The following is a 13,540-nucleotide window of genomic DNA, read 5'->3' on the forward strand; positions in this document are numbered from 1 at the left end:
TCGTTATTATTTTCACACCATTTTCAGTGAAAAGATCAAGTATTCGCTGACCGATTTCTTTACCAAAACTAGCCAATAGTGGCACCTCATCGCGAGCAATGACAGTAACCTATAAAACAAATGTTCAGTTAATAATTACTACAAATAATATTTGAAATATAGTAATAAAGTATAGTACTAAGTTTACTTCATGATTCATGCAAGTGAAAGTTCAGAAAGTCAAAAGTGGAAAAATATGAAACTTAAAAAGATGTACCTTATAAGCTAAAAGTAAGTGCAGGTAGGCAAATGGGAAAAAAGTTTAATACCATAGACATTATTGGTCTACGCCCATACTTACGCTTTTCACTTTTTTAGCAAGATATGCTGCACTTTCCAATGCAATAAAGCTGCTACCAAGACACACGACATTTTTTTCAGCATCAACAAAATTATTTATAAAATCGGCATCCGAATGATCTCGAACAGTTACTACATTATTTAAATCGGCACCTTTGATTGGTGGTTTTATTGGGCAACAGCCAGTTGCGATAAATATTTTATCGTATTGTATTAATTTTCCATTGGAACATAAAACGGTCTTACATTCAATATCCAATTTAGTAGCCTCAACGCCGACCATGGTTTCTATGCTATGTTCATTGTAAAACGATGAATTACGATACTCAATTTTTCCGAGTTCAATATTCATTGATTTAGAAACTTTAATGCGATCATATGGTAAAGCGTTCTCCCGGCAAATCATAATTACACGACCAGTGAAGCCTTCCTGACGTAATGTTTCTGCACAAACAGCACCAGCCGGGCCACCGCCAACAACAACATAAGTTAAATTAGTTTCAGGACAATACGAAGCCATATTTTTAAGCCGTTTGCTTTCTGTTAGGTCCACCTTTTTAGCTCTAACTTTTACTTCCCCAGTTGTCTCCACTTGAACGTTAAAGCAAGGTAACGAATCCAAGCCGGGAAAATCTTCAATATCTCCCGTTTTTATATTAAAACAAGCACCATGCCAAGGGCAACGTACATGTCCTTGGCCCAATACGCCAGTATGCAATGGTGCTCCGTAATGCGAACATTTATTACCAACTGCCGAAAGTTCACCATTTTGTTTTATTAATAATACTTTTGTGTCTTCATTGAAATCGAACACCTTCATCTCATTTTCCTGTATATCCGCCTGGTTGCATAAAGTCACATATTCTGTATAGACTGACATGTTGTTCTCTTTGAGTGTTTGATATGATCCTGTCGTACCTACAAATTTATTTCTGATTATTATTTTATTACTGTTTCTATAAACTAAAATATTTAATTTGTAATTTGAATATATACATATATATATATACCCGCTAGATTCAATTATCATAAAAAAATGTTTTAAATTTCAAGGCAATCTTTTGGATTATTTTATAAATTTAATGTTCTGGAATTTCTGAAATTTACAGATAAAATGTATGAAGTTGGATTTATGAGAGTTCATAATTTGTTATTAATTGGAATGAATCATCTTTCACTATTTTACCATCTACCCACCAATTTACTTGCGTGTGAAGGGCACAATAAGACATTTTCAAGGCTGCAAAGAACATAAACGAATTAATTTATTTATTTTAATTGATTTTTTCTAAACTTATTTTGTGTTGCGTGCAGTTTTATTTCAAAACATTAAAACAACACGATACAATTAAGTTCGAATGTGTTAATAAAACAACTTTATTAACCTTCTATTAAAATTTCGACTTTATTCTAAAGTTGTCAAAATAAGATGTAAGATGTAATCAGGACGACACAAGAAATAAGGGCAATCAAAGCTAAAAATGTGTAATCCATGTACTTAAAAATTCAAAAAAAAAGCAAAGAAGTTAAGCAAATTACTCATTCGAACATAATTAAAACAATCTGAGTTATTAGGAAATTGAGGGTCAATTTCACAGCAACTTTAGTCTGAATACTGACTTTAATGGCGACTATGTCATCAACTTTCCTGACTCGATTTACCTATATTTAAATAAGTTTCAAATCTTATATTACGTCTGCGAAATCAGCCATTAATAATTAAAAAATTTGGAGGAGCCGTCTATGCATAAAATGGCATAACACTTATAAATGATGCCTTTAGTTGCCACTATAGCTTCTTTCTCTTGGTCCTTTTTCCCGAAAGAACTTTCTCCTTTTCTAATATATACCAGATGGAGGGGACTGCATAAAAACTTTATAAAACACAGATAAACAATATATGACAAGTCAATTAAACAAAATATATATATTCCATATACATACATATATTAATTGTAAATCACGTAAAGGCAATAAAACGGTTGCAATGGTATAAGTATATAATCATGCAGAAATGAATCACATGTAGAATAATATAACGTCTTCTACAAAGAGAAAGAAAAATGAACAACTATGGTAATACAGTTAATTCATTTAGAATATATGATACATCACAAGAATTCTAATCAATTTAATTTTATAATTATAAGTTTTTTTACATTTTGCAATTTTTTGTTAATTAAGATTTAAGTCATGATAATTTACAATTTAGATAGTTCTCCGTGCAGAGAGTTACTCTTTTTTATTTAAATTATGATTTTATTATAATATCTGAAGCGGCGTTTTCCTTTTCAGCCTCGTAAAAATTGTTGAGGGGCATCAAATTCGAAACAAGAGTTTTTGGAATGATTTTATATTCTTTTATGATATTTTCTGGCTACCTTTTTATTTTATCTTTTACCGGAATTACCATCGGACTAAGGTCCCGATGGATTTGGATGTTGGTTACATGGAGCGTTCACCATTTCTTGTAGAGTTTTAAACTGGAATCTTTGGAGAATTTCGATGATAGATGTTGAGGCTGTTCCCCATAGTTGAATGCCATTTATTTTTTAGGGATACTGAACATTTTTCATTAAGTAGATAAAACACTTTTCTGTATTCGATTCCAAAGTATATTCTTTTGTTAAAAAAGTATATTTTCCATGCCAGTCCATATTATTAAGTTTAATTTCCGGGCAGGTATCTCTTCTCATTGTAAATGTGACATGAGTAGATTTTGTTGCATTTGATTTCCTGCGCCAATGCTTAAACCATTTTGATATATGATCAAGATCAGCTTGTAGTTTAGAAGAGGCTACAGAGAGATCGATTGCAAATGTACCAGTTGGAATTCCTGCCGTTTTCGGTAAATCGTAAATCGGATTAAGTACACTGCCTTGTGGTACTCCAGTTTTAATACCATGTAAAGAAGACATTTTATTCTCGTTGTTGACATAAAAGAGTCTTTACAATAGATACGAATTTATGAACGTATAATTTAAATGGCAGAAGCCTTTTAAATTTAAAGAAAAGTCCTTAGTGCCATACATGATCAAATGCTTGAGATTTGTCCAAAAACGCTGCTGACCACTATTCTTCTTCCTCAACAATTCTATGAATTTGTTCTACCGTTGAATGTTTTCTTTGAATCCAAGCTGATGCTTCGGAATTATTCGTTTTTACTAAATTATCGATATAAGACGTTTTAAGAACAGCATCTCAAGATTTTTTTGGAAGAATGGGAAGGAGACTTACTGAACGATAAGATTTAACGTCTTCAGCTGATTCCCTGGTCTTAGTATCATCTTTATTTTGGCAACTTTCTGTTGAGCTGTGATGCAGCTTTCTAACAAGCATACGTTTAGCATACGGATAATAAATATTAAAGCAACATATAGAAGTTTTTTAAGGATTTTAGCAATTATGAGGTCATAACTAGGTGCTTTTCGATTTTTAAGAGATTTTAAGAGAAATTATTTTTTGTTTTTTAATTTCTTAATTGGTAATTCCATTTGGTAAGTTTCTTACAAAAAATTGAAAACATTTACATCTATTGGTAGATCGCTAGCCATATCATGTGGAGCAGAAACGCCCAAGTATTATCTAGTTTTTTAAGTGAAGGTCGATAATCTATTGTATTATTTACTCTTTTATTTGCTTTCCATAAAGAATGGTTAGATAAGTAGGACGTGTCAAGGCTATGGAAGAATTGCTGCGTATCTTGTTTCGTTTGTTGTTTTAGATGCCTTTAGATCTTTAGTAATTTTGTTAAGTTTCCTTTTGTTTTCAGGAAATCTGGCTTCGATTCCATATTATTCTAGCCTCGCGTTTATCTTTTAGTTTTTTTGTGATCTCCTCAGCATAAATTACAGTTTATGCAGTTTCCTTCACTTATTCTAAAATCAAAGCCATATAATTTGTTATTCTTTTAGAAATTATATTTATATTCCACATTTAATTTAATCATTAACGCATTAAGTATCAGGCAATTTAAGACTTGAAAAATATATAATATTCTTTGCATATTAAAAAATATTCAAAACTAGCCGTGTGGTTCACCGCATGGTGGTCCGAAATGGGTTAATCTAATCACTAGTTGACAATTGTCTCTCTTAAGGTAAGCAAAGGTCATAGTTACAGTTTCTTATAAATTTAATTGTACTTATATTCACACAAATGGTTACTCATTTTTTCGTCATTTGTTTATAATTTAATTCATATTATGCTTACAGAATTGTTATTTTCAAGTGGTTACACATTATAGATTCCTTTTTTAAAATTTGTGTAATTTATGTTTTGTCAGCCAAACCTTCCACTTGGGAAACAACTTCTTTAAAATTTCTATTCCAAAACTCCTTTAAGAGTGTATCGTCTACAATTCTTAAGATTACAAGAAACAACTTCTGTCAAAACTACATCTTGAAAAACTATTTAAAATTTACTGCTTCAAACACTACTCGTTTTTCAAAATCTTAGCTCATCTTATATACTTAAACTTGATGCAATGACTAACATTTAACAGTAGAATTGCTCCAATTACCTCATTAGTTTTACAAAAAGATTTCATAATTTAATTTCTTAAATTCGCAGTTTTCATTTATTGAAGAATGCTCCATATATTTTTACAATTCATCCGTATTCAATTTTTTTAAAGTCATTTCCATCAATTATTAACCAAATATCAAAAATCATCATTTCTTATCGTGGAACTGACGGAATGATGTTTGGCTTCAGTTAACATTTGTCAAGTTGCAAATAATCTTGTCTATTTTTAGGAAAATCTACGATCAACTAAGATCGTACACAAATAAAAATATATCTTTTTAGATATATACTTTTAGATTCACGAAAAATCGGAAAATGTTAGAGTTAAAAATATCATATACAATATAATAATAAAAAAATATAAAATAATAAATATAAAATATAAAAATAAAACAATTTTAAATATTTAACAATATGGTGTTTATTAATTACTTCATGATATAATAGCTACTATAGGGCGTAGTACTGTCTTCACTACCGAAAATATTATTACCATTTGCATTAACAACAACTATGGTTGGGCTGCAACTATCGTTGCATGAGACCAGTATAAAATTGCATCAAAAATCAAATTTATAATAATTTGGAAGAACTTGTGCATTGCACGCACACAAAGCTAATCATATATTTTAGGAAAATATATACAAAAACAAAGACTATGCACTAACTTCAGAAATATTGCCTTATACTACGTTTACATTGTGATATTAAGAGAACGAATCGGAATTTTCAAATTTTCAACGCTTGTTTTGAATAGATTTTGACATATCTCCTTAAGATCGTAAAAAATCTGTGACATTAAGAGATTTCTTCTAAGATCGTAAACGACATTAAGACATTTGCAGAGTTGCATTGAGAAATAATCATCATTTTGAAAGAGATTTAAAACTAATCTTGACGAAAAGAAGATTAACTTTTGTATAGAACATCGAGGTTAGTATTTTAATCTCGATTTTTGCTTCTACTTTAAATCACACAATGTAAACGCCGTATTACGTACCCTTGCATACGAAATCATTTAGTAAGTGTGTAATACAATGAAGAATACAAGAAGTGCTAGTGGTCCACTCAACACCAAACAACTCTTCTTCGTCTCTGACTACCATTGTTCGCCTTTTCCTTTCTATTCTCTCTTATCCAAAAAGAAATAAAATCTTGTAAATATAAAAAAATTGAACTTCACTGATTGCACTTTCGACTTGATGTAACAACACTCATTAAGCATAAGAACGCAAAACAGGAAATCGTCGCCATATAAATGACACACACAAACTAACAATATGAATAGAAAATAAAGTAACAATTTCTATACTATATCATATCTCACCTCATACACACATTCAACAGCTCTCTTGTATGCTTCGAACACTTAAAATCATTGTTTTATACGTAACTTTTGTATGCCTTAATAGTTATACAATCCAAGGCTCATGGTGCTTTACATGGTTATTTGAACTGGCTACTATAAAATCATAGGGAGTTAGTCATTTTTTTTTTGTGCATTCTCAATATGTATATTATTTGTCTGTGGTAGAAGTAACACCATGCATTAATCTACTTAATCAAATTTTTTATGTTCAGGGTTATCATCAGGGTTCAGAAATTATTATCAGGAAAAAGCTATATCATAGATGGCCCATTTTTTTAGCAAAACGGAGCGAGTAACCAAGTTAATGTTACGACCACTGCTTTTTTGCAAAGTTCTGCCAGATGTTTAAGTGTCTCGAAAAAAATGTTGCTCAAATAGTGGTGATAGCATATCGTTTATGCCGGTAGTTTGAGTCAGAATATTAGGGATATTCTTACCAAGTTATAAAGTTTTATGTATATTTGTTATTGTTATTATTATGACGTTATTGTTCTAACGAATTACTAAGGCTTCAGCTCAGATAATCTTTTCGGTATTTGGTAAAGCATTTCCTGATTATATTCTTTTAATTGTAGAATATTCAAAATAATAATAAATATAGAACTATGGAGATAAAAAAACAATTAAATTTTTGTGTTAAGTTTTAATACATATAATATATTCATTTTTTGTTGTAATATTTCTGGTTTTATACACAACAAACGTAAACAAAATCAAATACTTTGGCAGTTTCTTTTTAAAATTTACGGAAAAGAATTAAAAATGGCATTCGGATGTTAGCAAGTTCATTACTTTAAGTAATACCGAGTTACCAAACAATGTCCCAATACCCATATTAAAAAATCTTAACTTTATGTGCGTGTAATTCATAAGATTTTTTAAAATCGGCCTTATATAAATGAATGAGGTTCCCTTATAATGAAATCCGTAAACACTGGCAGTAGCGCACACATAGTTGTTGTTAGTAGAAATATTACTAAAGCAATTCATTATATTAAAGCAATTCATTCATTATATTAATTTATACTTTTTTTATGTGGTTTTGTCAAAACAACATATATTGAGTTCTCTATTGGATAGATTGGCGTCTCCACTGCAACTAACATGTTCCTTTTGCCGTTGAACCTTTTCAGAATTGATGGTTTTTTCTTATTGGGACAAAATTGGTCATTTAACCCATTAAGTACCAGGCAAGTTCAAACTTGGAATTTTATGGTGAAATTTTCAGAAAAGTCTTATTTTACGTTAAAAATAATCCCTGCAAAATTAAATTTTTTTTGTGAAAAGTAGTTTTCCGGAAAAGTGCCGTGTGGTCAACCACACGCTGGGACCCCTAGCACATTTTTCTCTCATCGATAGTACAAATATTTTTATATGTGTTTTGTTCGCAAATATGGTATTTAGTTACTTTTATGGTGAAGTAAGTACCATTGTAAGTTGTATAAAAGACGTGTAAGTATAAAATTTTATGTTTTTATGTTAAAAACTGTAGCTTTTGGTGTATGAACAATACACTGGTGACGATTTTGAGTTTTTATGGGAGCGCGCATACCGGTTACACGTGGTAAATTTCCCGGAAGATAAACATCTTCTGCTGCACTGTGACTTTCTTTTTTCAAATCATCATCAGCGGTAGCTTCTGTAATGAACATTGAGTTCTCTGATGCAAGAAGGTTTCTGGCAATGAAATTCTCGAAGTCTAACTGAGGCATAGGTTTTGTGTTGGTAGAAGCAGCGACAAAGCAATTTAGTTTCCAAGCGTTTACTACAGCGCTATCTAAACACTGTACCCATAATGGCCACCACCCCTTTTTGCTTCTATTCCCGATACTATAGTTAACAACTCCATTGTCATATAAATCAGCGCCACCAATATGTCGGTTGTAGCTATTGATAACTTGGGACTCTGGGACACCAACCTTTTTTTTCTCTCTGCTATAGTGTTAGACATTTACTATGGGTTCAAGTAAGTATTTTGCAATGGATACTCACAATGGTTGAATAATTCCTTTAGAACAAATGCACCGATTCTTAATTGTTTGTTGTATTTATCAGTTGCACTGGAGTATGGCAGAAACTGGAAAATATACCCACTATCCAAAGAAAGGGTTCACAGCTTATAACCGAAACGTATTGATTTTACAAGTTCCAATGTGAATAGTAGCGACTTAGGCATTTCTACAACACTACCATAATCTTGTGCATTTGATTCGTATACAACTTCAATAATATCAAAATATTCTCTCACAATTAGACAAACGGAATTCAAAAAAGGAGAACAAAATTCTAAAGTCGCATGTAATGTTTGTTGATATTTCACCATCGTCAATCATTTCATTGTCAGATTCTCCAGCAACATTATCAGGTAGCAAACATTATTATTCAATAGATAGCGGATGTTACTTGGCACTAATGAGTCATCTTCGCTCCAATTGTCAATATGATTTCTTAGATATCTGAGGCACGACATTATAATTTTATTTGCAGTTAAAAATCGACTACAGAACTTTTAACAAGGACAAATATAAGCCCTATATAAAACAATCAAATTCAGACTAACTTCAGCAATCAAATTTCAAAATAGACTTATTACTATTATGCATAGTAAAAAACATTACTTTAAGTTAGTTAGAAGAGTATGATATTTATTAGAGAGATTACTCCCATTTGATTTCATTATCTAACGACAAATATTTATATTGATTGTTTCATCATTATAGTATTATAGGACCCAGCGTGTGATTTACCACACGCCTTTTTTCGCCGGCGTCTGGTGACACGTATGGTAACTGTCACTAAGGCGTCGGCAAAAATTACGAAAATTATATTTGGACTTTTGTGAACACATGTTTTAACAAATATATTAGTTTTTATTTCTGTTTATTTTAATTTTCATTTGATTCAAAAAAGCATTTTTTTTGCACACTTTTTATTTCGGACCAGGTAAACTCATGAACAGATGAAAACTGTTCGAAATATGTATTTTTATATTATTAAGATATCAAACTAAGTAACAAAAATAAAAAACATTGAATTAATCACTTTTACATATTTTTAAATAATTTTCAAAGTTAGCTGTGTAATAAGTATCAAAGTAGGCAGTACTAGAATGTAATAAGTAAGAATGTAAGCTAAAATGTAGCTTCGTAAAGCTTGAGTTTACTGTATTTAATTAGCAATAACAAAACAAAACGAAGTATATATATATACATTTATATACACAACATGCACGGCGAAACGTGTCTTGAAATTGTTTGAAGGCAATTTTGTTAGCAAGCAACGTATTATTGTGCCTGAAACCTGAAGAGACGAGTCTTTCCAAACTCTTTCCAAGCTAGTGAACACCGCAGGCTGGTTTCCTAATACCAAAGACGAAGTAGTAAAAATCGGCCATAATTTTTTATTGTGTATAGTATTGCCAAAAGCGAATACTGAAAAAGTGAATGTCAGTTCTTCATAAATAATGTGCGAAATAAGTCATTTTTGGCCATGATACGATTAGAATCGAAAACCAGTTCTCCTGTACGGCATTTAAAAATATTTTGCTGACTCATTTTTATTTGTTTAAAATACAAGTTTTCAATGTCTGCAGAATAATGCCTTAGCTGACGTCATATATGGTGGATAATTAAAAAATAGGTTTCTACGTATCGCAATGAGTTTGCGAATATTCAATGTACATAAACCATTAGCGACTAACTTGATTTACGCTGCATACCATCTTATTTGTTTAAAATTTCAATTTATTTGATTTTATATATCTAGTCTGGATTTTACAAAAAGAATTTGGATTCCAAATTAACCCCGCAATAACAATGAATTTGAATGCTAACAGTGTATCGTGATCTAATCGAATAAAGTTTACATTACCGGAAATTCACAACAGCGGGATTTAGTAGGCCAGGACATGCATGTATCATATGCTATAGTAAGTTTAATGTTAGAGAAGATGTGCAAACAACTGATACAAAAAAAGTGTTCTGCTTTGTGTTTAGATATATTACGACATATGTATTGTAAATATAGATATATAAAACTTGAATACGTACTTGTGATTTGTAAAATATCTCAACAAATATTGAAACACTTTTTTGCGTTAGTTATTTGTGGTATTTACAGTGCAATATTGGTTTATTAAGAACCAATTTTTGGAAGCTTTGAATATGCAAATTAATTTTTAAAAATAAACTCCATTGATTGCATACATAGTCGGAAAATCGGTCCAACTGACAAACTGGAGTGATCGCAGCTATCCTATCATCGGATAGGACTGCCTCGGATCGGAGTGCTTTTCATACTACAGAGAATGTAGAAATATGTATGTACATATTTTCAATAGCAGCTCTGTTGTAGTCAACACATTTCAAATATTTTTTCAACATCTGCTGATAGTGATTGCACTAAACTTAACGTAGTTTTTATTATTTTCTTGTCGCAACAGACTGACCTTAACAGTTGAGGTCTATTAAATCGTTTTAACAATAATGACAGTCATGCAATGAGTCACTCAATGCTGGAACCGATGTGAAATTATTTTTATCTTACAGTCGTAACGTTAATAATTACAAATTAAGAATACTAATTGTTTATTTAGCTTACAGTAAATTGGAATTCAATAAAATGTTTTTCCTTTTAAATTCTTTCCTCTCACCTAAGACGTTCGCACACTTCAGAAGTTCTCAAAAGACTGGTTCTATGGCTTGCAGTAGTTTCTATCCACAATCTTGTTCCACAATCTCGCGGTCTTGTTGTTATACATGAAAAAAGTAAGTATTTTGTTTTTGCTATCAATAATTCTTTTGTTTTGTTTTGAATAGTTTTAAAAACAAAAAACGAATATCAAGAACCTGCAGCTGACGTAATAAAATATTATTTTGAAAATTTTATCAATTATTTTTAAGCAATTAGTTTTTCGCTCCCAATACAATAAAATACTTTAAACTAATATAAAATGTTATCCATTTATTGATCGCTCACAGCCACGACACATTCAATACCACAAGAAATTTAGTATTGAATTTAATTTAATAACTATAGAAATTCTTTATATATAAGGTTATAATCGTATTTATTGTATTATAAGAAAATACATTTTTCTTATAATACAACACAATAATACAATATTTCTTACAGGTATAACCATATACATACATATGTACTTATATTTGAACCCAAATGTTATTGGGATTCATAATAGAAATTGTTAGGGACACTTTACAAAGATATTGGCGTCATTTTCCTGATATTGCTTTTGAACTCGTAATATGAACTATGGGGCAATCACAGCACACAATTCTGTGACAAAAAAAGAACAAAAGAAACTCAGTTAAAGTTTTAGGTAAAAACAATAAAAAGTTCATTTACAAATATTAAAAACATCATACAGCATATAAAGTCTCCAAATAAAAATTAACATTAATTAGAAAGTATATAGCAATCAGTGCCTAACTAAGTTAAAACACAACGTTAAAGTAATTATATCAGACTTTGAAGATATATGATTTCGTTATTAAGTGGAGTAATTTTTTATTTGAAAATATGTGCTTCCCACAAATACAATAGTAATATTTTAAATTAAAAAGTAGTTTACATAACTTCAACTTTCAATTATTCATTTGCAATAGATAGATAGTTCACTTAATGAATTTTAAACATCTAAACAAACTCCTATAGTAAACAAGACGACATTGTTTCCTAAATTATTTACAGCTTATGCCTCAAATTTTTTTTGTACTTGTGATTGAATTGTAACAAAAATTTATTAATATAGTGTAATATATAGTATAATGAAGATGTTTCCTCAATTTTTATAAGCATTCGAAAACCTTCTAACAATAACGATACCGCAAGCCTGTCATTGTCTATCGACATTGAACTTTCGAGTTTTTCTAGCAATTATCACATGTTGGTTTCAGATTAAATGCTTTATTTTAGCTTTGAAGACGTCTAATCTGAGTTGGGTATTTAATACCAAAATTGTACTAAACTGTTAAAAGACTCAAACACAAAAGCCCACGTGTAGACCAATAGATCAGTAACCACTAGATCATTTTTATATAGCAGACAATATTTTGGCATTCAAAAAAAAAGTCATGAAAGCAATCTTCTATGCGACTGATTTTTGTAAACTATGAATTTTTCAAAAGTCTGCGACTTTTCCGAAATTGACTCCCAACAACGACCCATATTGACATTTAGATGCCCACTTTTTCAGCACCACGGGTAATGCACTTTACTTAAATGCTCTACCTGATTTTATTTGAAATTCCATAAACTCAGTTCTGAAGATTTAATTCAATGTTTAGTTTTTTATCTATTTTAAATTTTTAAATAATAATTGTGGAGCGACATAATTATTATTAAAAAGAAAAAATTTAGGTCACGCCTAAACTGGATATGCTTATTTGCCTTTAGGTGGCAACTGGGTGGTAGTTAACATATTACTTTACTTCGATGTAGACGAAATTGCCCCCCCCGCCCTTAGAATTCCTATCGATTTGGTTAAGCGTTGTGACACATACCGTTATAACTTGTATTATTTGCGCATGCGTTGGTCTCATTTGTGGTTTTGTATTCCTTGCAGTTGATGGAACCCATTTTAGATCTGGACGTGTGACTGTTTTTGTGTGCAACCAAAGTGCTGAAATACCTGTTGAATGCCCAAACAAAAATATTTACTTAAATAGTTTGCAACCGCACATTAGCTAAATTTCGAAATATAAGCAAGTATTTTCCTGTATGCGTTTAAAAATGGCTGGACTGACCTTTCTCGTTGCGGTTTTAAAGCACTTAAAACGTTTCGCGGCGTTACTAACAAATAAAGTGAACGTACAATCATAAATTTCTTATGAAGTCTGTGGAATTTCCGATATGACGCACGATTATATAAATTAGTTCAGCAAATAGAACCTGAATTATTATATCACAAAATGCGTTAACTAATAAGAGTTATGCTTAAATACAACTCAAATAATATTCTCCACTTTCAGTTACATAAAATATTCCTCACATCCGCACCACAACCGTCATGGTTAATTGTCGATTCACAACTAAACGTAAGATAAAAAGTCGACACAAACAAACGAGTTTTAATAATTTTATTTATTAAACGCTGTTTGGTTGTGATGAAATGTTTTGTCGGAATTCCTTTGCATCTGTTGGCTGAGCTATTTTGTTTTGCTCGCTCTTCGTCTTCGTTTAAGCTTTTATATTGTATTTGTTTCGTTTTAATAACCCAGTAGAAAAAGTGGTCTTCGAAGACATTGTCTTCAAGACGGTCTTTGATACCGCGTCCGCATTTTCAAG

At 30.8% G+C, this 13,540-nt stretch overlaps 1 protein-coding gene across 1 annotated transcript; it reads right to left on the minus strand.

Annotated features, from left to right (window-relative positions):
* Positions 1-4: 4 nt before the first annotated feature.
* LOC119663490 (apoptosis-inducing factor 3-like) lies at positions 5-13,353 on the minus strand (the record flags this gene model as incomplete). The annotated part of the gene is made up of 4 exons (XM_038073098.1): positions 13,000-13,353; positions 12,757-12,884; positions 341-1,257; positions 5-109 (listed from the first exon to the last, which is right to left on the minus strand). Coding segments are annotated over exons 1-4 (1,224 nt in total), but the record flags the coding sequence as incomplete, so codon positions are not given.
* Between the last annotated feature and the right edge of the window lie 187 nt (positions 13,354-13,540).

The sequence above is a fragment of the Teleopsis dalmanni genome, unplaced genomic scaffold (assembly GCF_002237135.1).
Source record: "Teleopsis dalmanni isolate 2A unplaced genomic scaffold, ASM223713v2 unscaffolded_contig_0468, whole genome shotgun sequence".
NCBI lineage: Eukaryota > Metazoa > Arthropoda > Insecta > Diptera > Diopsidae > Teleopsis > Teleopsis dalmanni.